Source organism: Colossoma macropomum, unplaced genomic scaffold (genome assembly GCF_904425465.1).
Source record: "Colossoma macropomum unplaced genomic scaffold, Colossoma_macropomum, whole genome shotgun sequence".
NCBI lineage: Eukaryota > Metazoa > Chordata > Actinopteri > Characiformes > Serrasalmidae > Colossoma > Colossoma macropomum.
The window spans coordinates 15,961,678-15,989,607 of record NW_023494802.1 but is presented as its reverse complement, the minus strand read 5'-3'; the positions used below and the strand labels follow the sequence as shown (position 1 = coordinate 15,989,607).

At 38.8% G+C, this 27,930-nt stretch overlaps 1 protein-coding gene across 1 annotated transcript; it reads right to left on the bottom strand.

Annotated features, from left to right (window-relative positions):
* Nucleotides 1–242: 242 nt before the first annotated feature.
* LOC118822337 lies at nucleotides 243–27,930 on the bottom strand. The gene is made up of 24 exons (XM_036591314.1): nucleotides 27,859–27,930; nucleotides 25,778–25,903; nucleotides 25,396–25,541; nucleotides 23,922–24,108; nucleotides 20,918–22,398; nucleotides 19,776–19,935; nucleotides 18,338–18,433; nucleotides 18,131–18,226; nucleotides 16,863–16,879; nucleotides 16,320–16,463; nucleotides 16,120–16,227; nucleotides 14,295–14,436; nucleotides 13,210–13,326; nucleotides 12,930–13,054; nucleotides 10,040–10,152; nucleotides 8,878–9,061; nucleotides 7,207–7,291; nucleotides 6,946–7,091; nucleotides 6,113–6,203; nucleotides 3,273–3,421; nucleotides 2,985–3,070; nucleotides 824–893; nucleotides 577–698; nucleotides 243–489 (listed from the first exon to the last, which is right to left on the bottom strand). Exons 2-24 carry the CDS (start codon nucleotides 25,890–25,892, stop codon nucleotides 321–323), a joined length of 4,149 nt encoding a protein of 1,382 aa, XP_036447207.1. The 5' UTR covers nucleotides 25,893–25,903; nucleotides 27,859–27,930; the 3' UTR covers nucleotides 243–320.

The following is a 27,930-nucleotide window of genomic DNA, read 5'->3' as shown; positions in this document are numbered from 1 at the left end:
CCAAGACTTTCCAAAAAGATTATCCACTTTATTCAAACTGCTGTTCATTTATTTAACACAGTGGAATAAAAAACAAATGTTGGACAATTCAAGAAAACATTATTCATCACAATAAAAGACCAAACATTTGGTCCAGTAGATAAAATTGAGTCAGTATCTTTGACTCTCACGTTCGGTACATTCAGCATGACTTGATTATCTATACATTCAGTTTAAAAAAGAAAAAAAAAGTTTAAAAAATTTAGCAACTTTAAAATCACAAATTACAAGGAAATCGATACATTCCTGAGTCTTGAACTGTGACAGAGAGACAAGCTCTCTTAAAGCTCTCCACATTTTGAGAGGACCTCATCACAGGCAAAGTAATCCTTCAGTGGAGCAAACAGATGTCTGATCACCGGGACGCTCCAGGATTTACCCAGCACCTTCTGTCTCTGATTACGGCCCATGTTCTTCACGTCTGTGTAATGCTTTGGGAATCCAAAAATCCTGTCAAAGAGTGCAAAGAGACCATTAGACCATTGTTTACCATTTATATAAGTGGTTTCCATGTGAAAAAAATAGAAAAAGACGAACTTCTCCATTTCGGTGATCCATATACCGTCATCCTTTCCATTCATTGTGATGGGGAAATGACTGTCATTGGTCCCCTGCTTGAGGGAGTTTGAGCGAGTGGTAATAGTGCGTACCTTGACATACTATAATGAAAATCACAAATGAAAATGAGAAGAATTAGCACAATGTGTCTTCTGCACAAATGCAAAATTATTTCCTCATTTTTCAACAAAAAATAAAAAAAAAAAGAAATCTAACTGCACCAGACCTTGGCAGTGCGGCCGGGTTCGAGGCATTCCTGAAGAGTCAGTTTGTCGTTCTGAGAAGCAATGATTGGTCTGGAATATAAAACCATTTTACAAAACTTATTAAAACACCACACAATGACAGTAACTCAACCCTACTTCTTAAAGGTGGGTACATCTTTGAGAGAGTACTTTTAAATGAACATCTAATTAAAACATAAAACTCAGGTTCACAGTTCCAACAAAAACAGCCAAGAATGTTTAACATGTTTAGTTTCACAAGTACTACGACTGTGGAATTGAGGTCACTAATTATTAATACATATGCATCAGAAAATGCAAAATGATCACGGTATTAAAACGGCAGCAGTACAAACACAATGCAAAACACAGGGGGTCCTGGAGGGTCCGGGACTCCCTAATTAATCTCTTGGTCCCCCTGAATGTCTCATAATTCAACTTATAATGAAGTTATGCTGTTTGTTAGGGAAAAATAGACACTCAAATACAAATTCATGGAAAGGACATTATTTATTCTATTCACAGCTGCCAAACTTCTGTCCTTAGTATTCTACTATGCAGCACTGGTCTGCCTCAGGGAGGCGCTGTAGCAAATTAGTTCGCCCCATTGGCTCTTTATAGCCTAGCAACTGTAACTATGCTCAGAATACCCCTAAAAAACTTTACAATATGCTGTACCGTATCTGTAAATCTGAAAACTTGGCCAATTTCGCAAGACACTGGTGGACAACAGGGCTGAGAAATAGGACAATATATATATATATATAGTTTTCATGATAAATTATGTCGCAATACAATACGCTTTTTTGAACATATCATGTATACCGTCAGTACTTGTAGTACACTGACAAACACTGACTGTTTTATTCTAAAGAGAGCAACTGTTTGACTGGATTTAGTGCAACACAGTATGTAAAACACTGAATAAAAATCAGTGTTCACAGTTTTTGAATACTGTATTTGTATTTTTTATGTAAATGTAGCACTACTGCTTCATCTTTCTCTGTTCCAACTGATCAGATGTCTGGCAAAACGAATACTGTGACGCTATGTATCATAAAAAGTTCTTGAAGTATCACAATATAATATTTGTGTCATATTGGACACCTCTAGTGGGTTGTTGCTCATTTCTCAAACCAAAGACACCAGAGGAGAAGTGTAAGATCTCAATTAATGTGTGGAAGACTGCATTACCAAACCAGGAAAGTGCCTTTCCACAAGAAGTATTGTTGAACCAAACACTGGTGCCATTAAAGCTAGCACCAGCACTGCTAAGGCGAATAAGTTAACAGTTAGCCAACACTGGAGTAGCCAGCCAACCTAAAACCCTTAAATACCGAGGAGTATTTCACACACTGAGTACAAACTAGTCTCTTTCCTGTAGGTAGGTTAATATTTTGTATTTATGTTAATATACTGCTGCATATCCCTTCTTTTGGATGACAGCTTGAAGTCGTCTAGGCATGCAGTGTGTGAGTTTGCAAGTGATGATCAGCCAGGCTTGTTTTCTCTGTTTTGGACGGCCAGAGCGCGGCAGGTTTTGAACACTCACTACTGTCTCTTTCCATGACTTCACAGTACATTTTTTTTTGTATCAGCAGACACATTTTAAGAGACAATAATACTTAAGTAAACGATAATTATGTTATCTAAAGCAGTATCTTTCAGAATGTTCATGAAATGTTTGAGTCAGGTATGTTGGGTGATTTGAATATGATGTATATGCATTTAGATTAATGTCTCAATATTGTTTATTTAATAAAATGGGGGAGTTTGTGAATGTTTTCTAGTTTGCTATTGTTAATTTGGACCTAAAGCTTGATTGAAAGGTTATCATATACCTAGCATCATGTTCTTTTAAATATAGTCAAGCACAATCTTCATAATCCATGAAAAAAATTAAATAATTCTAAAAGAAATGATGACAGAGGGGTCCCAAGACCATTTTGAGCACTGTATGTTACAGTGCTAAGAGACCCTCTTCCTAGGAGTAGCTAAAACACTTGCTACAAGAGTATTACAAGAAGAATACTGTACTTTCATCTTTTTACAACAGTACTACAAAATAAAAGTCTAGGCACAATGAAAATGGTTAAAACGTTCAGTTTCAAAAGCACTAAAACTTTGGATTTAACAGTTTTATAGTGGGCATTAAAGACACACCTGTTCATGCCTGGGAGGTTCCCCCAGAAGTATCGGGCTCTGTGGGCTGGGCTCACTTTGACAGCATCAACAAGGACCGGGTTGCACTGCGAACAACACAAACGCACAGAGAAAAACAGGAAACTGTGATAACGTGCATTATTGAACGATAATACTTGCACACTGTATGTACTGCAGCCATGTTGACTGTAACATCTGATGTTATGGTATCAGTAAGGGCACCAAATACAACACAGAACATATGAACACGATGAACAAGACTTCTTTCCTTTGGAAATGAAGCCTCACCTCTAGGAAACGGCAGATATCAGCTTTGTCCCTGTTGTTCATGAACACAACATTCTCGAAGAGCCAGAAGAACGGCCGAGGGTCGTCTTCCTTCGGCTTCATGACGTTCAGTAGCCGATAGTAGTCAAAGAAGAGCCGCCCAGTGCCTTCTGCAAGGAGCAGAGGTGTAAAATCACAGTGAGTTAATTACAACACAAAAGCAGAAAGCCTGCAGCAGAGATTGCCTTGTATCTTCATTCGATAAAAGGCTCTATTTGTTTATGCTGAAGAACACAATACACGATTGTTTATAATTTAAATGGTAAGGCATGTATGAAATGATTATTTTTTGTTTTTTTTTATCAGGTAGTGAGATGCTGGAAGGCTTCGCTAGAATTACAGACACATAATGAGATCAGTAAGTTCAAAACTAGAGGTGGGGATCTCTAGGCACCCTACAATTCGATTCGATTTTAAAACGATGCATCTTGATTTTCTGAGGCTTACTTTGTGATTTTTCCTGTATTTGTCATTAACAAGTAGTATTACATTGCTGTCAGTATAAAACCTTGTCTCTCCAAAAAAGGTAACTTTACAGGAGAAGGACAAAAACGTTCTAACTTTTAACGGAAGCAAGTAAATAAATAAATAATCGTTTTCAAGTAATTTTAGACCATTTCTGTTGATCCGTTCATCATGACATTTTGCTACATCTTAAAGGGCAACTGGTCTTTTTAAAATGTATATCAAAAAAATGACAAACAACAAAAATGGAAATGCACGGTTTTGTCCCAACAGCAACGATTAACTGAATCTGAATGCAAGTCAATCCAGTAACTTATTAAAGGTTCTACATATGACATTTTAAACCTTAATACAGCAGCAAACAACTATTTTCTATGTGAAGATATAGTGGAGTAATGGCATCCTGAGCAGAGAATGAAGTCACACCCCCACCCCACGAAACAAAGACAGCGACCGCCCACACAGCATTGTGTGGGCACTATCACTTCAGATAGTGAAGTGCAGTAGAAAACGTTCAGGTGAAAGCTACCCTCCAAATTTTCCTCCACCAAATATTCCTCGAAGTAGATGAGGCTGAGGTTGGCTTCCTATTCACATTTTCCTGTTCAACCTTAAATCGTGAAGCAGTTTCATTCTGTGCCTGAATGTAACTGCCGCACCATTTAAGGTGGAATGGGAAGATTCGGAGGCACTTGAAAAAGACTTCAGCAACTAAAGAATTAGATCGATGGTCCTCTGGTTGGCAGCAACTACAACCGGGCGGAAAACGGGTGGTAACATGTAATATGGTTTTCCCCCTCAACTGCACTGAAGCCAAAGTGCTTCCATACACTAGCTCAAGGGTCGGCAACCTGCGGTTCCACATTAGAATTAGATTTGTAGGTAAAAATAAAATAATCCTCCTTTGCAGTAAAATAAAGCTCTGCTGATCATTCAGCACAGTTTACAATAAATGATCTTAAACGCTGGAATTTATGTAGCCTATAATCACTAGTTCACCTAGCTAGCTAGTAGCTAACGAAAAGGCAAAGAGAAAGATTTGAGATGAACATCGATAATTTGGAGACTAACAGACGTTTATCATCACTCCAGCTGGTTTCTTGACATGTTTAATCTGCAACGAGAAACTGTCAAATACTAAACACTGAAAAAAAAAAGAAAAACGTGAAACCGAAGTCAGCTTCTCATCCGCCAGCTTCTTGTTTGAATTTTCCCGTTCCACTTTAAATGGTGCAGCAGTTACATTCTGGTGCCTCAGGCACCTTTTAAGGTGGAACGGGAAAATTCGAATGAGAGGCTGGTGAATGAGAAGCGACTTCAGCCACATAAAAAATAGAACATTGAGAGACGTTTTACAAAAACTGTTCTACATTTGTGGAAAAGTTTCCTGCTGGTGATGCAAGAAAAGCGACTATAGCTGAGCTAAAGCTTAAAGCAGAGCAGAGTGAGTCTGCATTTTTGTTTGTATTATATTTTTCTGTCTATACTAGTACATTAGCACATACTGAGACGTATGTACAGCCAAGATGGTAAAATGGACTCAAAATGTGGTTTCCAAGGTGGTTTGATTTTTGTTGAAAAGACAAAATGACTCTTTTTAACATTTGTGTTGCGACCCCTACACTAGCTTTTAATGTAGTGTGCCGCCACAGACTGTCCGGGCGCTGCACTTCCGCACTTTGCAAGGTTCCACCTTTTTTGGTTCCGTCAACATTGTTATTAAATCAAATTTAGAAAATCGATTTTTGACATTTGTGAATCGATCCACATCGCGATGCATCTAAGAATCGATTTCCCCCGACACCCCTACTAGTGTGTATGTGGTGTTTCACTGCACGGATGGGTCAAAATGCAGAGATGAAATTTCCCTGTTGTGGGACTAATAAGGGTCACTTAACCTAACTGTATTTGTGGATTAACTCATTAGCCTGTAAGCAATTTTTAGACATGGTTCTTAAACAAAGCAGCATCATTAATAATGCATATCTAAAATGGTTTTGGGCCTTTTACTTTATATACACAAAAAGTGTGACCTATTTGTGACTGTGGACATGCATGCATCAGTGAGATCCTGCATTTTCTTTCCTCTCCATCCAAGGCTGTTCCAAAGGATCCTATTTTGTAAAGTGAGTTTATTTTACAGCAATAAACTCTTTAAATAGGCCTGTGAGCCTATTTAAATACCCAATTATGTTTTATGAATCGAATCAGAATCTTTCAAAAGAGATTTGCAGGGAATCCAAGAATCAAGTCTTTTTCCCAGCCCTGATCAAAACAATCATTATATAAACAAATAAATATGTGATAGATGGGGTTAATCCTGTGAAATGCCTTACCGAACAATCCTTTTCGTGCTGGGTTTACTATAGACAAGTCGTTGCATGGGCTCCCACCAATTAGAAGGTCAAATGGACCCCACTTCTCAATCTGAACAACACAAATTTAAGAGGTTGAAACACCGATTCACTGTCATTTAGAGACGTTACTGGTCAAGCATCTCATTTCAGTTTCCTCTTTTTAACTCACAGGTACACAATTTAATCATTTTAAAACTAGAAAAATGCTTTTTTTCAAAATATCCTTCTCCTTTTAATTTTTACCCGATTTTCTCCCCAATTTAGTCGTCTCCAATTCCACCCCGCTAGTTAGGACTCCCCCAATCACACGATGCTATCAACGCTAGGAGGGTGAAGGCTAACACAGGCTTCCTCCGAGACCTGTGAAGCGCCACCGCTTTCTTTTCGAGCTGCCGCTCACGCAACGTCACTGGACAGCCGAACGCGCTCGGAGGAAAGCGCCAACCGCCAGATCTGTTACGTCAGCTAACAGACGCCTGCGCTGACTAGCATCGCGCTGAGTGATGGGGGGAGAAGGGCAACCATCCTACCCACCCAGAGAGAGCGAGGCCAATTGTGCTCTCTTGGACTCCCGGCTACGGATGGCTGTAGCATCACCAGGGATCGAACTCGCGATCTCCTGATGACAGGGCCAACACTTAGACGGTTGCGCCACTCAGGAGCCAATATCCTTCTCCTTTTAAACCTTACAACAAGACTTCAGTATTAAATGCTTCAATTAATTAGGATGTACCTCTTTTTCAAATAATAATACACCAAAAAGACTGAGTGAAGAAGACAGGCGAAGGGACACAGCAAACATGTAAACATACATGGTTTTTGGTGATTCTTCGGACGTCATCCACATGAGTGATTTTTCCATCATGGTTCACCACAGAGACAGTAATGGATTCTTCATCTATTTCTGATGCGACATACTTCTCCACTTTAAAGCCCAGATCCTTCAGTACCAGATATCCTAAAACAGAATACACAGACTGTTTTAATATTACAGAAACACGACAAAGCAAGGAATCACATCTTTAGGCACTAAAATACTACAACAAAAATCATTCAATAGGCCTCTGACTTACCTGTAGCAATACCATCAAATAAAGAGAGGACCCTGATTGGACGACGCATGTTGGCAGGGACTGCTGGATAAACACGATGAGGCTCCTGTTGAGCAAGAAGGTCAGTGATATGAGCTAAATAGTCACTCTTGTAACTTTAATCAGGGTGTGATTTTGCTTTCACCCAGAAACCTAACATACTAGATACTTTTCCTAAAACATGTTCACAAGGCTAATATCTAGCACCAATAGAACCAAGCCTGTAGATAAAAGCACTTCTGGCACACTTCTGAAGAGAAAATGCTGAACTGGATACCTAAGAAAAAAGCAATAAATATGATCCAATGCTGTAACAAATGAAATAACACACACACACACACAGACACACACACACACACACATTGTGTGATGTAATGTTAGCTGTATTTTCTTCTGGGGCAGCAGAGTGTCTGAGCAGTGTGAGCCTGATTTGAGCCTACTTTTAGATTCTCATCTTAAAGGAATGGTTTGGAGAAAAATCAATTTCACACCATTTTCTACTCACCCAGATGTAGTGAATCAGACATGTTTGCCGTTCAAACCCTGCTTCTTTACTTTGACACTGACGTTTGGCTATGACGATTACTTTGCTAACAAACTCTAGTCAATAGTCACCCAATTCTCTTCTGTAAATACATCCATACAACTTCTCTCAACCTATTCAAACCAGTTCGTCATTAAAGTCACATAGACTGGTCAGTGTCATTTAGGACAGGGGTTCTCAACGTTTTCAACCCCAAGCCCCAACTGTTTATAACTACAAAGCATAGCGGCCCGCAGGAAAACCAAACTCAGCTTTTTCTAAATACAATTTTCTTTTCCTTAATTGCTCAACACTGAAAACTGTAAAATAGGCCCTGAAAAAGATCATTTAATTTCAATCACAAAAACAAAGATTTCCGGGCAATAACTCAGCTACAGCCACTTTTTTCACATCACAGGCAGAAAACATTTCCTCAATGTTCAACTTTTCGCTTAAATCAGCTTGTCATTTGCCAGCTTCATGTTCGAAGTCGTGAAAACCAGGTCAGTTTCTTGTTCAAATTTTCCCGTTTCACCTTAAACGGTGCCTGAGGTGCCAGAATGTAACTGCAGCAGCATTTAAGGTGCAACGGGAAAATACAAAGAAACTGACTCCAATTTCATGACTTGTTTGAATATTGTGAAACCAGCTGAGTGCATAAATAAATAAATGCATAAATATCTAAATTATCGATGTTCGTCTTAAATCGTTCTCTTTGCCTTTTCATTAGCTACTAGCTAGGCGAGGTTGTTGTCTGCGTTGCTTTGTGACCAGCAGTCTGCACGTCAACCTTCAGGGTTAAGCGCTGAATTAACAATCTGAAGATCTTAATGTGGGTTGAAAGAGGGTTTGGGGATGTTTCAAAGCAAAAGATGTCTATGGACAAGTGTAAGCCACAATAGCCTAGAAGCTCAAGCATGTCTTGGCTGATTGACTACATCTGGGATGACTGAAAAATTTAAATGCTTTAAATCTTCGCAGAATCAGAACGACTGTCACACACTCCATTTAACACATTCTGATGTTACAAAGTGAACATAAGCAAATAATGTTAAAAGAATCCATTAACATGTAGTAGAAATCTCTTATTACAATAAAAGACTGAGGAAAGGTAAGATAAGGTCACTTACGAACTCCATGGCACTGTTATTGGCAAAGAACTCTTGGACACGGATACTCCAGTCATGTCTGGGTTTCAATGCCCCAGAGCTTTTCTCTGGTGCACACAGGTAACAGATCCACGGATCCAGATCCTTTAGTTGGTCAAACGTGCCTTTACCAATCAGGATATCCACACAGTCCACACAGAAGGAGCTAAAAACAGGAGACAGCAGGTTCAGCATGGTTTTGGGAGTACCTGAAGAAAGCCTGGCTATAAATCAATTTACAGAACCAAATAATTTTGAATCATGAAGAGATTGAGCAGAGTAACTTAAACCCATACTCAAGTAAAGTTACTGTTTCTTTGGTGAAACAATGACCTTTTGAACTTTTTAAAAAAAACAAAAAAAACAAAAAACATGATTTAAAGTACAAAAGTAACAGGTCAACAACTACATAAGTAATTTTAAAAGTCAAAACCAATCACAAAGTAGTAAACATGCTGTCACCAGTGTGACAGGAAAATGGATGTGAATCAATGGAATGTAAATGAGTAATAAAATAACTTACTTTCCTCACAAAAACACTAGAGTATGTAAAAATATTAAGATCTAAAAAAATAAGTATAAATCCAACAAACTTTTAGTGTAAATAGAGCTGATTACTACACACTACTGATGTGCACGTAATATTGTATGCAAATGTTTGAACACCCCCTGTCAAATTAATTATTTTGTTGATTTTCTAAGCAGAAATAATTTAACATTCTCTAAAAAGAACACACTTAAATATGGCATTTTCATGACCATTTTAGTCCACCATTCCTATTTATTTGCTGAGTTTAACACATTGGGAAAAAATAAAAACATCACATATGTGCCATAATATTTGCACAGGCCACATTTTATGTTATGTCCCCCCACACCCAATGTGGTAAATTATGCAAGTAAACAATAATTTAATTAAAGTGTGCAGAGGTATGTTCTCTGTAGAGGATATGTTAACTTATTTTCACTTTTTACAAAAACAACAATACATGTAATTTGAGCCCAAACCTTTGCATCTGACTGTATTTATAACCCTTATCAAACCACCATACAACTGTGTGACAGTTTAAAGCTCACAACATACAACAGTACACAGTACAAGTCAGAAAACTGTGTATAAAAGTGTCTGATCCTTTTAACTCACCGACAGCAGCTGTCGTTTCCACACAGGATGACCTCTAGTCCAGCACAGCACACAGTGCAGTACGACTGGTAGCCATCGTCGTCATACCGATAAAGCGTCTCTGTGAAATTATTCTAGACAACACACATCCACACAGAAAAGCACTGTCAAGTAATCAGCATAATTCTCCTTTAAAGGCACTAAAGAAATGTGACCTAAATCACAATTATTTCTTCATTAATTTTATTCACTGAAAACATTAGAAACATATATAAACATTGGAATTATGTGAATTTAACTGTACAGGATTTTATATGCACTCACAATATCCATTGCTATAATAGTTTCAATCAGTCTCAGTAATGAAATAAACATACTTTGTTACCATACTTAAGTACTTTTAAGTACCTGTTCTTCATTGTTTTTACATTTTTGATACTTTTATTTCACTACATTTCCTACTGTTTAGGTTTTACTCCACTAATTTGTCTTGCTACTCGTTACTCTTAAGTAAGAAAAAACTTGATTTTCTAAAATATGTGACACACTTTACACCAAGGCAAACCAATAATAGCATGCTTTTCATTACACCCCACCCCTAATTACTGATGGTCCAATTGGAGCACATTAACTTTATCCAAGCCAGTGGTGTCCAAACTGATCTGTGAAGGGTCAGTGTGGTTTGAGTACTTCACTGCAACAAGGCAGCAGAACAAATGAGCAATTATTTGAAGACTTGAAGATTAAACAACTGGAAAGAACTTGTTTGGAATGAAAACCTGCAGCCACACCAGCCCTTTGTGGATAAGAACGGACAGCCCTGAACTCGGTCCAAAATGTGTAGCATTTTGTGTGTGGAATATTTTTAATCACATAGCTTATATTGAAAGTGTTTGGAGGGGAGAGTTAATATTAACCCATTCACTAAACCAAAAACACAAGAGCAGATGTGCTCCAGGATCTGGATTAAAGAGTACAGAACGGTACATTTGCTCATTGCAGCATTATGAATGTGTACAAACTCTTGAATCAAATCCCATGTGCGTAAAATACACTTGCCTTCCCTGCAGAACAAGAATGATACTGTTCTTTAATTTCCATGTCCTTTAGTCTTTATCATTACCCTTTTAGCGCTATAGGTAACTTTATGTATCCTTCAAATGCATATTGGAGATACTTGAGACTAACTGTTTGTCTACGTCTTTCTGAAAGTTTGAATGTATTGTAGAGGCCTGTACGCGGGATTTTAACCCAGTTCCGCCCGCTCCCGCAGAAAATCGGAATCATTTCTCCCGCTCCCGCCCGCAACCGAAATCATTTGTCCCGCTCCCGCCTGCGCACATCCAATATCTGACACAGTCTTATCACAAACACATTATCCTCTACTGAAATAACACAGCAGTCATGGTCATCCGGCTCACTGTGAAGTAACCTCATCAAATGCCATTTATTCCCAGTCAAAGCAGGAATTAACCCACAGAGCGGTTTTGCTGGACACCAAAAGGCTGAAGGTTCCACCATCTCTCTAACACCTGATTCACACATGCTGACTCTGCACGGCATGAGTGAAGCGGCAGCACGAGCGCTACAGTTTAGACGGACTGGCTTTTCATACACACAGCGTTTGTGCTGCGGAGCAGCGAGACAATTATACAGACATTCCTGTTTCCAGACGGATAAATGGTCACATCAGTCACTCTGCTCCCTAGAAATATGATTTATAAAAGTGCACGGTATATTTGTTTATCCTGGACAGCATTCTGACTTCTGATTAGGCAAAAGTTTCAAGCCTGGTAGACCAACCTGGGAAACCTGTCTGCAGCACAGAATGTTTAACTAGTATTTTGTCATGAATTACATTTAAAACCGCCTTTTTAAGTTTTTATACGGTCTTCTGTTTCATTTCCACTGATTTTCTTGGCTTATTTCAGTGTATTTGGCCGCGTGACGCATGCAGCTATTCTCTAAACACTGCGCGCTTCAGTGCGGCAACTGGGACTCTGTTTGAAAGCACTGACAACTTAACATGGTCAGCGAAATGAAAAACAAGACTTTCTGTGTCACTCACGCCACGCAGACGCAATATGTGAATCAGACCTATGAAAATTGCGTGTTGTTCATGTGATCGGTTGCTCAAGAATGACTTTATTCATTTTAACTGTTTTACTGTTATTGTTTACATATGATTTAGTGATCGTTCTACTTTATTTAGGCTATTCATTAATTTGCGGGAATTCTCTTCATGCGTGTTTCCGCCCGCTCCCGTCTGACGGAGTCTTATTTCCCTCCCACAAGCAACACTGAAAATTAGTCCCACGCCTCAAGATTTCGTGCCGGGTCCCGCGGGAATCTGCGGTAGAGCAGGCCTCTAATGTACTGATCCAAAAATGACTAAGAATGTGACAGGCTATATAGATATTCTACCTTTGTTGCTGTAAACCCCAAAGTTGAAATGGTGCACTTATCAGATATAGCAGTGGTAACAGAGTAATGTATGGTACATTTTGAACAATGTAAATTGTTTCGGATTAAAGCTATTTTTAATAAACAGAAGAGTTTGCCAAATCTAAACTCTCTTTATTATATGTGCAGTCACACAGGTATCAAAAATACCACAGTTCTTCTAGGATAGCAAGAATAACTATCAGTATTTTTGATACTTGAAGTTCAAAAGCAACTCAAATAGAAATAACGAGTTTCATTCCAAAATTCTGTATATCCAACAAGGTATATTATGAAAAAAAAATCTTATATATAGTCTGTTATGTGTTTTGGAACAAAAAACATTAAAATAGTAAATAGAGAACTGATACTTTTTCTACAGTTATAACTTAAAAGTTCGTCATGGGTATGTTGTATAAAATATTAAACAAGGAGAGGTTTGGAAAATGTTCCAATCAAGACACGGTACCTTGCATTTTAAACAGAGACTCCCTTCAAACAGTGGATGGAAGATCTCAACATGTCCAGTCCCACATGACAGGCAGAAATCTTCAATGTTCTTCCCTTTGTCCAAAACCTCATGTACCATTTCATCTGTAAGAAACATGCAAGAAAATGTTGAGGAAAAAAAACAAAAAACTCTGATCTAATCAAGAAATAAACACTTTTGCAAAAGGTTAGACGTATCGCAAGAAAACAGAAGGTATACATACGCCTGTTGTAGTCCTGCTTTTTCTGAACACGAGGACTTTGATCCTTGTTTTGATCCTTGTTTTGATCTTTATTCTTGGAAGCACTTTTTAGTTTTCTGGGAGTTGGGCGGCTGTCAGATAGAGACGATTTCCTCACAGACTGAGAGGAGTCCTCTTTCCAGTTTAACTGTCTGCTAACTTCTTCATCCTTTAGGTCCACCCAGCCCTTCTGCAGGTCCACAGATTTAGACAGATTCTCCAAGCAGATGGACACGTCTTTCAACCTGAATACCTTTTTAGATTTTCTTTGTTGTGTTCTTTTCCTTTGAAACTCCCTCACAGGTGTTTCAGCTGATTTTTGTGGGCTCCACTTGAAAACTTTAAAGCACCCTGAAAATGAATAAAACCAAGTTATTATACTGACACTTTTAGGCTACGTTCACATTACCAGGCTGAAGTGGCACAAATCAGATTTTTTCCCCTAATGTGATTCAGATCTGATGTTTTCAGGGCTGTGTGGACACGCAAATCTGATCTTTTCAAATCCGACCTGAGCCACTTTCATATGTGGTCCTAGATCACATACGTATCCGATTTGTGGCCATGCGACCTTAATGTGACGCTCAGATCGGAATTGATGTGCTTTTTTTCCACTGCGCGTGCGCCATCATTCAGCGTTACCATGGCAGCAGCGCCGAACAGAAGTTAAAGCCTGTAAACGGTGGAAAAGCAGCTCATCTCACCTTTTTCTCCTTCGTCTCGCTCTAATAATGAAGCTGAGAGCTGATCAGAGATAATGATCTTCTCAGCGAAGCTCGTTCTGCTCGTTAGTCTGTTTGCTGATGATGCATGTGATTCATTCACGTGACATTACCGAGTAGGATGTGCTCATGTGGGTCATTTCAGGACGCCGGTTCGTTCACATTAAAGACAGATTTGAGTCACTTAACACTAACACTAAACGAGTGTGAACCATCCTGTCAGAGAGATCGGATTTGAGGAAAAAATCGGATTTGAGCAATGAGGCTTGTAATGTGAACGTAGCTTTAGTCTGTTTTGCTAAAAGCATCTTATGCTGGCCGGCTTTGAAGACCGTCCCAGAACAGTGTAGGGAAATGAACCGTTTTCTAATGATGATCTACCATTTTCTTTTGATCGAGGTTTAAGTCCATTTGGTCCTGCAGGTTTGAAGCCTCCGAAAGCCCAGTCCAGCAGAACTCTCAGCAGCTCATCCTGAGAGTCCGACTCAAGAGAAAACACCATTTCAGTGCGGTTGGCAGCCACCTATAGGTGCACAACAACAACAATAGCAAAAGGGAGAGATGACACATTCTGCCTGGCAAGAAATATATATATTTTTTCCTTTTCATTTTGTTAGCATAAGGGGTTCTGAACAGTGGCGTAACTAGGATCTAATGGGCCCCAGTGCATAAACAATTAATAGCCCCCCCACCATACAATAATTACTTATAAATAATAAAACAAAATTACAATGTAATTTTCATGTTGATTCTGTATTACATATTAAACGAGTTGATGCTCTTAAGACATGCCACTCCACCCACTAGCATCTAATGTATTCGGTTTGCTATATAACACTATGGAATAAATACAAATAAACACATGTACAGTAAAATTAATGTGTTGTTTGGCAGTGAAATTATGTATTATGTAGGTTAGATGAATACTGTTGGAAGAACACATGGATTTGTTCCACTGCATCAGCAACACCAGATTGAATTTAATGAAATATTGATTAGATAAGTTAGTTATTGGATAGTGACTGTAAATACTAGACTTGATCCACAACAGATTTTTTACTTGTTTATTTGTAGTGATTTTAATGTTAGTGTTTCTGAAACAAGTTACCACCTAGATAAATAACTTTACATATAATTTTATAACCTGCTATCGTTTACTTACGATAAGTTCTTCCAGATATAAAATGTATATCATGTGATACTAAGTAACCTACCGAAGTATGATACCCACCCATTAATTATGACATTATCATAATCAGCTCAGTCACTTCAACATTGCAGTGTAAACAATTCTCCATTCCATATGATATTTTAAATACTTGGACACATTAAGTTAAAGAGCAGTGACGCCTTTAAATGTAATGTCTCTAAAAATATTAATTAAAAAAATAAAAACTTTAATCACTTATTTCACTTATTAATAGATGTTTGTGTGATGCTTTCATTTAGTTCATCTTTTGTGCTACTGGTCTGGCTGTCCAACCAACAGATCAGACTACAGGTCAGAAAATCTCCAGGTACTCCCCATGGGCAGTCCCAGTCTGGAGGGGTCACAATGCAGGCCCCAATACAACTGCCCACTCTGACCCCTCCTCCAGTTATGCCACTATTTCTGAAGGTTCTTTACTTCATTTACACACTCAGCAGTGAGCTGCTGTCACACTGGGGTGCTACTACATGAAAGAACTGCCATTAGAAGCAGCTTTTTTCATTCTTAAGGTTACTTTAATATTTAGTCGTTGTGAGTTTTTTTCATGAAGCGTTGATTTTTATGGGTTTTTTGGTGCTTTTTATTAAACACTCACACAAAGACACTGAAGTGGAAGGAAAAAAACGGCTTATCGAGTAGTAGATTTTAAGTTAAATGCTGAGAGAAAATATTTCAAGCTGTAAATTGAAATTTAAATTTATAAGAGTCAAAAACTGGAGATCTGATCTTTTGGTCTTAAACTTGTCATTACAATTATGGATTTTTTCACTTTCCACTTGAAAACTTCCCTAAAGAGATTTTAAACAGCTTACTTAAGGTAAAGGGAAAACTTAAGGCCAAAATTATCTTAAGACGTTTTATGCAAGTGACCCGTAGCTTTGTGCTACCAGTCTGGGCAGCAGGATGAAGCAGCGAGAAGAAGTCTTAAGATGGTGAGGACAATTTAGAGATTCTAGCACAATGATTCTTTAAAAGAAACAACGTGCTAAATATTACCTGCAGAGAACGAAAGATGGCGTCCTTGTATGCCGTCACAGTAGCAAAGGAATTAGGGCAGAAGCACTGCGCAAACACAGAGTAAGGCTGGAGAGCATCTGAAGGGATCTGCAATAGCAGCAAAAAACAGATTATCTCAAGTCTGAGCCGCTTGAAGAGTCTAGTACAGAACACATTACGCAGTCTGTCCTTATTCTTACCTGAGAGATCATACCATCACCGAACCAAGCCACTTTACACATGGTGTCTCCATCCTTCAGTCTAGTCAACTCCTCCACCAGGCCAGGCCAAACAGCAAAGCCCTCCACCGGGCCCCACACCATCTCCCCTACTGCAAACACCGTCTCATTCTACAGGGGGAGACAAGTTATGGCATTTCTTAATATCTAATAGAATACTCCAGTGTTTTTCAACCTAATCTCCATCTGCTGCGCACAGTAGATAATAATTCAGACAGAACTCCCCCACTGGCTTCTGTTATAAATATGTTTTCAGTCAACAGGTTTTCTGTTCTTTTCTAAGTACACCGAAATGTACTGAAATTATTGTGCATATTAAATCAATTGTATGGTACAGATGCTGCAGAAAAACACTGGAAACTAGAGATGGCACTGAACCGAAGACATAGACACCGGGCCAACATTAACATTAAATACTGGCTTGGATATCCCAGGAAAACTTAAAACTGTTCTGATTCGGTCACAAATTGAACCTAAAAAACAGCACAGAATTGCTTGTAGCACCACAAAACATAAAGTCAGTCATGTTATAACATCAGTAACCCCATGATAACCTCAAAAAATAGCATTAATGGAAGGGTAGGAGTGTTTGTCAATTGTTCTTCTCTGATTCCGATATTGAAACCTCGAGTATCGTTCGATATCAATACTAATCCGATATTTCTTGTTTAAAATTGGCGATGCTGAACATTGGCTGTTTTAAACTGAAGCACTTCACTTTAGATAAGCATCCAAAAGTAGGTAATCACGATCAAACTACTCAAACTTTTCTGCGCGACATTACAGTGAACTGATATCCGAGCCAGCATTTTCTGCCTGCTATCAATACCCATTGATACTGATGTGACATCTCTAAGAAATACTATATAACAAATTTCCTAGAAAAATATTTCTTGTATCGATCGATTCTCAAGGTTTCAGTATGAGTGTCCCGAAAGTAAAAGCGGTATCGCTCCATCTCTACTACAGATGCAGAAAAACACTTGCGTGTTATGCTCGTAGTGAATTTACATGCCCAAATCATAAGGCAAATTATTCTGTAACTGCATGAAATAACTGTAGTTTTTTTTGTAAAAGCTCCCTTCAAATGAACTGAAAATGTGTTTTATGATCATAAACATATTGCTATATGGTTACAATTTACTGCTGAAAGCCAAAAATCTTAGACGCTCTTTGTATTATTTTATAAAAGTAATTTCTACAGTGCAGATCACTGAAGAGACACCATTTGAGATCCAGTTTCTAGCTCAGATTTCGACTTTCAGTAGAAAATAAAAAATTGTAAGTTCAGCTTCTTTTATTATAAAGTTTAAAAATTACATTACCTGTCAATTTGACTGGAAAGAAGACAGTTATAGTTCGCATATGGCACCCACCTTTTGAATGTAGATTATAAAATATGAAAGTTATGAAGTAAAGAATATGACCAAGTGTGTTTTGGAACCACCGGTGGTCCCAAGGAGTTAAAGAGGTTAATAAACATAATATTTGTTCCACTGGCAAATTGTGAGTTATAGTGCTCAACACAACCAGAATTCAAATGGTAAAATGGCTGACCACTTGGTGCACATTTTCATTTTGATTACCTGACATGTGTGATGCATTTCCTCTTTCCTGTTGGGCGTTGAGGTGATTTCCTTCACTGAACTGTGAACCGGCTGAAAATGGGAAACAACTCATTAGTGAACAGTGAACAACTCACTAACACTATGAAGAGAAAATGGAAGCTCTAGATACCTCTCGATAAAAATTATCAGTCCACATAACATCATCGTCAGTGACATCACCATCATCATCATCGTCTTCTTCATCATCCTCATCATCATCATCATCATCAATGACTATTGATTCTGAAATCTTTGTCTTGTCTGCAGGGCAAAATTACAGAAAAATGTGTAATTCAATAACAAACACAATCAGGTGTATAAAGCACATCAATGAGAAATTATTACTAGGTAAATGCAGTCATGTTACTAAACCTTGTTTTTTCCCTTTCACCTCTGTCTCTGAATGAGAGGTATAGGTGTTCGTCTCCATAGGAGTAACATCATCCACTTCAGTCAGGTCAATAATGTCTGAGAATCATAAAAAGTCTTTGTTTAATTCATGAGGTAAAGCAATGATTATTAGAAGGCACAGATCACAAAACATACGCCTTTTCCTTTTTCCAGTTGACTTGGAAATGGAACAAGCATGTGAGTAAGATCCCCTGTTGGTAAAATGACAACTTGCACAACAGCTACTTTGGTACACTAGGTGGAAATGTGCACCTTTTACTCGCTAGACAGGGAAGGAGAAGAAGTCTAGTCATTCTCTCACAACCAATGGACTTATTAAAAGTGAACTGTGCCTGGCCTTGGCGGTCAGTGAGAGCAGTCAATTGAAGATTTACTGACTAAAACTCATGTGAGGCAGCAGCCCTTGCAGTGTTTGCATATTAGACATAAAGTACTGAAGTATATGTGGGAGTTTCATATATGAAAATAATAACCATAAACACTATAGATTTTAAAGGTGAGTTCCACTAATTTTTCAACCTTCCTGCAAAATTAAATGGGTGTAAAAACTCAGAGTGATCTGACGTGAAATGCGCTGTTCTAGAGAAACCTACTGAATCAGGAATGTTCATAGTGGTGGTGATAGGAACCAAATGTCCAAAGTGTTTAATGCCTTTTGCTAGAAATTCGTCAGGAAGAGTCAGGAGACTGGGTTTTTGTTCACGTGTATGCTGAGAATCATGCATGGCGACAGCTTGGTCATCAGTCTGTCGCCAGTCCAATGAATACATAGTCTGACATGGGTTAAGCAGAAACACTGAGGGAGCAAATAGAAAGATGAGGTAGGTTAAAAAGTGAAGGGGGTCTGTGGTCTGGGTTCAGGGGAGAGCGAACGTTCTCGTCTCAGGAGAAACAATACAGATAAAACATTAAAGGACACACAACTCAAAGACAACATAGCTGACACAACAAAAGAACTACATATGATGAAGCATAAAAGAAAGCACACGCCAAAGGACATATGCTTTCTTTCACTGTGTGAGGAAGATTATGGGGCATTGAACGTTTTGGACATTTGAAAATTATTACAGGAAACAGTTTTGAATGCACTGCCTGAAACATTGTTTTTTTGATGGTCCTGAGATCTGGTTTAGGCCTAAAACGTATTTTTACCACTACTTTTCCAGGATCAACACTTTGTATAAAATTTCACGGGTCATTTTGGAAAGTTAAGTGTTTTTTTGGATTCTTATGGTTTCAAAGTATTATTATTCAAATTATTATTAGATCTAAACATTGGAAAAAGTAATCAATAACTATCAGTCAAGTTATATCGAAAAGATATGGACAATATTTTTGGCCATACCAGCTTTGGTTGATATGACTTATAATTATATGGATATGTAAAAATGACCGTTACCTGATGCTACGCTCTCCTGGGTCTCTGGGCTGAGAGGGTGTGACGGGGCACTTTTATAGGAGCTGCTGTCGGTAACATCATCATCCTGTGGCACGTTCTTTTCCTCTGAGGTCTCCATTTCCTTCGCGTGCAGAGTGTAATCACTTGCACCGTTAAACACCTGCAATCAACAGAAAGCAAACACCCAAACAACAACCTTTAGGTTTGGAATTTATGACAGTTTACAGACATTTTAAATGCAATGTAATACTTCTACAAAGCTTGTCTGGTCTGAAGTTCTTAAAGTGCTTCTATAACACATTAACAAATCATTGCTGTCCCCCCAACATAAAAACAAAAACAAAATAGTATTTCCAAAATAACAACTTTACAGGTGAAGACAAAATCATTCTTTATTTGTAATGCCAATTAAAGTAAAAAAGAAAAAAAAAATATTCCAAGCAATTTCTATTGGTCCACTCATCATGAAATGTTTAACCCATTTTAAAGGGCTACCGCTGTGCTCAAATGATGTACGAAAAACAGATTTTTTTCGGACAGCAAAGAAATGCATGCCAAAGCATAGGGACTACATAAGTCGTTTCTTAAAATCAACCTGAAATCAATTTTTCACTTTTACCTTTAACCATTTTAAACATGTTCCTGGTCCTATTATTGAACATTCATTATCATTTGAAAGACAAAATTCAGATTCCATCAGAGTGTAATGACTTTTGCTAGCTTCAAAAACTACATTGGCTACATTTTGGCTACGCTGCTGTGCAATAACAGGAAGTGAAAATATTACTGACCAATATTATTGATCATAAACTTGCCTTATTCACCACCCCCACCTATCATCAGGCAAAACTCTCAGTTAGCTCGATATTAAAGGCACAGATTCCAGGATAAATGCATTTTACGGACAAAAGAACTAATTTAAAACACAGATATAAATGAGTGATACACCCTAAAGCTACAAAAACCCATCACAGCAAACTTGGAACAGCCTCATTTGTCTGAAAATCTTAAATTACAGTAAAATGTAAGTTGTATTTCTCCTAGAAAAAGAATATACTTGATTCTGAACCAGGGTTATGTAGTGTATATTATGCAGTGTCGTATGTCCCACAGTGTTGATTATATGATGCATAGCTACTCACTTGTGCAAAGACGCTTTCCATTCTCAAAGTTTTAGGTAGGGCCAAGAGGCTCAGGATCAGCTTTCGGAAAATGGACGACCTTCCCATAATCCTCATCTCTGCCCTCCAGTACTGCTCCACGGACTGGTCAGCTGGACTAGGTGAGTTTTCCTGCTCAGCAAACTGGTACTCCAAAAACTCATCTGTTAACAAGTTAACATCCTCTGCACTTGGGCAAACCCCAAACAGCACACCTAAATCTGCTACAGCTTTCCCAGTGACCTCCATCTTTCCCTCTGGACTTAAGATGAGAGGCATGTTCCTCAGAGCAGTGTCAGGCAAGGGTAAACTCTTGATGATACTGGAAGCGACTGCAGTGTAGAACGAGATAGCGCTCTTGTAGAAGAGGTCTAGATTGTCAGTCAGCTTGGCATCTTTCTGTCGAAGATACTCCACCACCTGTTCGCCAACCTTCACCTTATCTCTCGGTAGATATTCCATCAGGTCACTTCTGAGGGACCCACTGCTTCTCCTGAAGTGTTCCATGGATTTAGGCTGGAGGAAGCTGGATGTATAAAGCTGGATTAAGCCAAAAGCATCTTTGAGGGCTTTCCTCAAATCCCCATCATGAAGCCAGATCTCTTGAAACTCACACAGAGGCTGTAGAGCATGGCTAAGAAACAAGAAGCTCACTCTTAAGCACTGATCACTGAGGAGACGACGAATTTCCCTTATACCGCCACGAGCATCCAGTGAGCTAAAGTACTGCGCCAAGTCTGACCAAACTGTGGTCATTTTATGGACCACTGTCCTCAAGAGCACACAATCGGATGTCAAAGAGGAGGTGAAGTTGGTGTCCTCCATACTACTGAGCTGTTCCTTCAGAGAAGCTGGGAGAGATGGAAAGTGTTGCTGGACCTTCTTGAGAAGTCCCTGGATGTTCCTGGACAGCTCCATCGCCATAATGCCACCACGACAAGCTTGTCCTGCGAGATCAGTGAGGCTACACAGAAAGAGAGTTCTGGGATTCAGGACCCTCAGGTCTGAAACAAGCTCTGTAGGGTCTGGTGCATTGGAATAAAACGCTGCCAGGTTCACTAGAGGGATTTCAAACTTCTTCAGCGTCTCCGTTAGACAGGTCAGCAAAGCAGCATTTGTCTCCTCCATGGGCTGAACGACATCAAGCAGCCTGACTCTGCTCTTTCCAGCAACCTGGTCAAAATATCCTATCAGGATTACACTACCCTTCTCCCTTTCCATAAGCTCTACTGCATGGTACACATACAGGCAATAAGGGGTTTGAACGCAGGAGGCTGTGATATCAGTGGGGTATTTCTGGCCCAGCACATGTCTGACTGCACTATATGTAACACGTAAGTTGCTGGCCGAGAAAGATGACCAGTGTTTCTTGATAAAAAGCAGCGTTGTCAGGCTGCAGGAGAATGAGTCCACAGCTTCGATTTGTGTGTTGATGTCCAGCTGGCGTCCAGCTCCTTTATTTGCTACACAGAAATAAGAAGCAAGCAAACAATTAGGAAATCTCCACCTTTCATACAAAATGAACAGATGTTGGTTGTTTATAGGAATTGTTAAAATCTCACAGGTTTAGTCACCAGTGCAGTTAGCGCCGCATTTAGGACTATAACTGTAACAGTCCCTAAGTTCATAATCTTAGCCTAGCTACAGATATGAAAAGTGCATTACAGACACATTATAATTTGTCAAATTCTCTCAAATACTGTCGTAACATCTGTTTTAAACATTATGTTAAAAAATGGAAAATACCATTTGAGACTTTCAAAATCAGAAATGGTCAGTTTCTCTTCTAACATACACTGTACGTCCAAAAGTTTTAAACACCCTTTTTAAACTGTGAATTCAGCCACTTTAAGGTGTACCTAGGTATACACAGGTGCTCAAATGCGCACACAGCTGGTATAATCTGCATAGAAAAGCATTAACAATACAATGAGATGCTCTGAAGCAGCCACACCTGAACTTAAGGTTACAATGCCCAATGGCGAGCACAGACTGAAGGTGTTTTAAGACTACTCGCATTGACTGGGCTGTAGAGCAGCGCAACTGTGTTCTCTGGAGTGATGGAGCTCAATCCAATACTTTTGGGATGAACTTGAGTGGCGTTTGTAATACGGAACTTATCATCCAACATCAGTAGCTGACCTCACTAATGCTTTTGTGGCTGAATTAAATCAAAACCTCACAGCAATGTTTAAAGATCTAGTGTAAAGAGTTCTCTGAAGAGTAAAGACTGTTACTGCAGCAAGAAAAGCTGGATGAACAGGTGTCTACAAACTTCTGTAGTGTATTTAAATTGCATGATAGCTATCCAGTTGGGTCGGTATGTCCAAGACATTTCTCTCAAAATGAACAACGCCGTTCCCATCACTAAAGAGGATGTGATAGTAAAGACAGATAGTGATGGTAATAGCAGTTCGGTATCTGATCATCTTAATTATAACAAAAAAAAAAAACAGCATAAATGAATACTGGTGTGATTTTGATTTCACTGACTTTGCAAGTAAGTAACACAGTGGGAGAATGCCTAAAATTAAGCCAAATAAGCCCTCAAATGAAGTATCATGCAGTGTGTACTACACTGTTAGAAGTAAAGGTGCTGGTACATTTTTCATTCATCAAGGTACAAACAATATAAATGTACCCTCAAAAGGTACAATAATAGTTTTATGGTCTGATTGTGAACCTTAAATAAGTTTTTCCAGGAGAACAGTCTGTATTTGTACCTTTTCATATCCTAATGTTTTAAAACAGAACAATAAAATAAAAGCCTGGAGACGAGACGGGGTGTGTGGAGTCAATACAACTCAGAAAATATCATTTCAATGGATTATGGTACAGTTATGTTCCTTGACTAAAGGTACTGAGATGTTTCCTTGAGGCTACCACCCCAGTGAAAAGAGGGGAACTGCCCCAGTGACAGTTTTGTACCTTTATTTCTGAGAGTGTATATAAATGTGAAATGTAGGGGAAAAACTCAAAGCCTTACTGAAGTCCAGCTGTGCAAGAGCCTTAGGTTTCTTATCAAGGAAAGGCTCTAGACTCTGTCCACCACGTGCCACCACAGGATTGTATGTCTGTCCTTTAAAATTCTGATCAAAATACACTTTGAACCATCTCAGCAGTTTGCCAGTCTCTACAAAGTTGCCAAGGATCACCAGGTCAAACTCCAGCGGCTGTAAGGGAAAACAAGAACCAAAGAAAGAAGTTGCTTTGTGACAGTGTCAACTGTAAAACGAACTACACAAATAAAACTGAATTAAAAACCATGTATGAATACATGAAACTGTTCATGATTTCATCTCTAGCATGTAAAATGTCCGCATAGTTGTAAAGAATGATCAAACAAGCCCCCTATCCTTGAATTTATCTTTAGGTTCATACCAAAAAAACCAAGCAAAAAACGCCAGCCCCCTTTAAGTCTATTTGTTTGCCTCTAGTACTGCATACTGAACAACAATCAGCATAAGATTCATCATTATTCAAGATTCAATCATAAGTGAAGCTGAGAGGGTCCTCACTCAAGTGTTTTGGCCCAGCGTATATGAGACAAACCTGAAAACAGGCTAATAGGTTAAATATCATCTCTAAAAACATATACAACTTTGTATCAAACACTGGAATCCTTCACTGAGCCATGAGTCCAGAATGAGATTTGCAGACGTTAACTCACTTGCGATAGAACTAGAGCTTTGACTGCTTTAAATTAGCTATAAACCATCAACATGGCTTTGCATTTAGTAACTCAGCTAAATGAAGTAAGAAAACATGTTCCTCAACACAATTTCTTAAACTTTTCACAAGACTTACCTTTGCATCGTCGCAGCTATCAAGGTACTGTAATAACGAACATCTGAACAATTTTGAATGTCTCTGGCTATTTATAGCATTCACCTTAGGAAGGGGTGCATAATTGTGTAACACTTTGTTGTACATTAAAAAACGTAAATGTTCTAAAATATTAACTAACAAATATAGTTTATGGTAAAAGTAGATTTTTTGTGTTAGTGCATTACAGGACATTACTTCACAGGTACTGGCAGAAGCAGCTGTGGGGTCTAGAAGATTGGAAATTTCCACCTTTGGTGACTACATGTGCTTATACACATGAGTCAGTACTAGAAATGAGATGGAAAACAATTGGGCCTCATTCACCAAAATCTTTTTCTTACCAAATTCAACTCACCAAAGTTTTTTTTTTTAATTTGTTCTAAAGAAAGGTCCTAAGAAAACGTCTACGTTAGATTTGTGACCCAATTACTTTTATCATAAACTATATTTCTTAAACCGCAACAGTGAATGAGGCCTATTGTTTGTAATCAGCCATAATTTCAACATTGGACTGACAATAACTACATTTTTCCATTTATCGGAAAAAAACATCGCCTGTACATACGTTGTGCATCCCTGCCAGTCAGTTCACAATTCAAAAATAGTTCATCATTTGCATGGAATAAACTCACTTTTTTGATGGAATTGAGGTTGAAGGCCTTTTCAAGCAGCTTGAAATTGCTAAGCATGTCTGTTTCATCTTTAGCTTTGAACTTTACTTTCTTTAAGTCAATACAGCCGGGGATAAGCAAGTCCATCAACTGGCAGTAGGCAGCACCTGGAGAAATACAGGCACATTTCAGCGGTGTTCTCACAAGACTTCAGGCAGTTTGACAAATCACATTTATTTAGGGACTAAAATGTACCATCTCTGATAATTGCAGCTACAATATCCGTCAACATTACTGCAGTTATCATGTTACATCTGCACATACCACCTGCAATCATCAGAACTGGACAAGCCTCATGATCTCTGCTGAGTTAAACATATGAATAAAAGCCAGAGTTTCATACCTGAGCATGTTTCTTCCACTTTGATGAAGCTAGACTGCAGCGTGTGATTGAGCCAGGCCAGCAGCTCAGAGTCAGCATGTTTATCATTTGGCGTAAGAACCCCATTCACCACCATCTTCCCATAACCTGATGAAAAAAGCACGTATATGAACAATTTGCTTTGTAGTAACCAACACCCTATATAGCACACCCAATGTAATACACAATAAAAGACAGCATCCTGGATTGGCCCTGAGCATAATAAATAATTTTACAGTTATGTCAGTCATACATGCACTCACAAAGCACTTTATTAGGTTTACCTGTACACCTCATTTCATTCAACTGTCTATAATAACCAGCCACTCTTGTGGCAGCAGTGCAGAGCATAAAATCATGCAGATATGGTCCAGCAGAGATCAATGTGATCTCAGTGACTTTGACCGTGGCCTGGTTGTTGGTGCTGGACGTTTAAGTACTTCTCTCCAAAGATTTTCATTCTCAAAATGGTGCAATAAAAAACATCCAGTGATCGTCAGTTTTGCGTAGGGAAATAAATGCCTTATTGATTAAAGAGGTCGACGGAGAATGGCTAGACTGGTTCAAACAACCAGAAAGTCTACAGTAACTCACAAACAGCATGAATCCACAGACCCAACATGCATTTGTGGCACATTTTGGGCCCTTTAATACCAATCAATCATTGCCTGAATGCCCCAGCCTATGTGAGTGCTGTTGCTGCCCATGTGCAACCCTTCATGGCCACAATTTACCCATCCTCTAATGGCTACTTTCAGCATGTTAATGCACCATGTCACCAAACAAAAGTCGTCTCAAACTGGTTTCATGAACATCACAATAAGTCCAGTGATTTTTCGGTGGCCTTCCCAATTTACTTGTTCCAAAATCAGTGTCTGCTACCACGTAAATACAACAACTGTCTCATATGCTATGTAAATATGCAACTAGATATACTTTATTTCTACTGTTATACTTAACTTATGTCTATTATTATTTTTCTGCATAGTATATGTAAGTTTATGTGAAATGATATGTCTTGCTACTGAAACACTGCAATTTCCTTTCGGGATCAATAAAGTTCTTTCGTTCGTTCTTTCTATCTATCTATCTATCTATCTAAATCAACGGACCTGAAACCAACAGAACGCCTGTGGGATGTGGCAGAATGGGAGATTGACAGTTTGAAAGCGCACCAGAGAAATCTGCAAGCATTGCTTGATGATGCAATCATGTCAAGATGGACCAGAAGCTCAAAGGAACGTTTCCAACATCTTGTGGAATCAATGCCAATATAATTTCAGGCTGTTTTGAGTGCAAAGGGAGGCCCCACCCAGCATTATTACCGTGTTACTAATAAAGTGCTTGGTGAGTGTATGTAATTACATGTAATTGACTAAACACTTAACAAGCATTTAATCACAGTTACTGACACTTTGATTCCACTACGGAACTTCTAACTGCAGATTTAAACCGTAAAGATGTAAACAACGTCATTAAGACTGGTTTGATGTGAAATGACTCATCTAGAGGAATCAGAACTGTTCACACAGTGGTGGTGAACCAGTCGCCCAAAACATTTAATTAATGGGAACGATTACAAATACGCTGCTGGATGTTTGAGACATCGTTTTACAACAGCTTTGACCTAAGCTTTAGGCAGAAAATGTCTCTGTTCTGAGTATTTACCACTACTTTACCATTATCAAATCAAATGAGACAAATCCAGGTTCACTGGTCATACTGGGCAGCATATAAAATGGCTATATTTGCACTGCAGACACTGTGACTTGTGGTTCTTATCACCACCACTGTAAAAAAAATGAACCGTAAGTTTCTCTACAATGCACCATTTCACATGAAAACAGTCTGAACTATTGTGTTTACATGTTAACGATTGCATCATGCAGAGCGCTTGAAAAATCAGTGGAATTCCCCTTTTGTTATCTCACACCTCAGCTACAGGAAAGCACGTTGCTCATGTAAACACTAACAAAGTTCGCCCTTAACGATGCGTCGCATTGCTATTCCCAGTGTAACCGACGGCAGCGCAATTCCGACGGTTTCTTCGAAGAATACTAAACCTGGTTTGTGTCTTTAGTCGAAGAAATAAACAGGTTTACTGAACCCACGTCCTCACTGAATCCTCTCCGCTG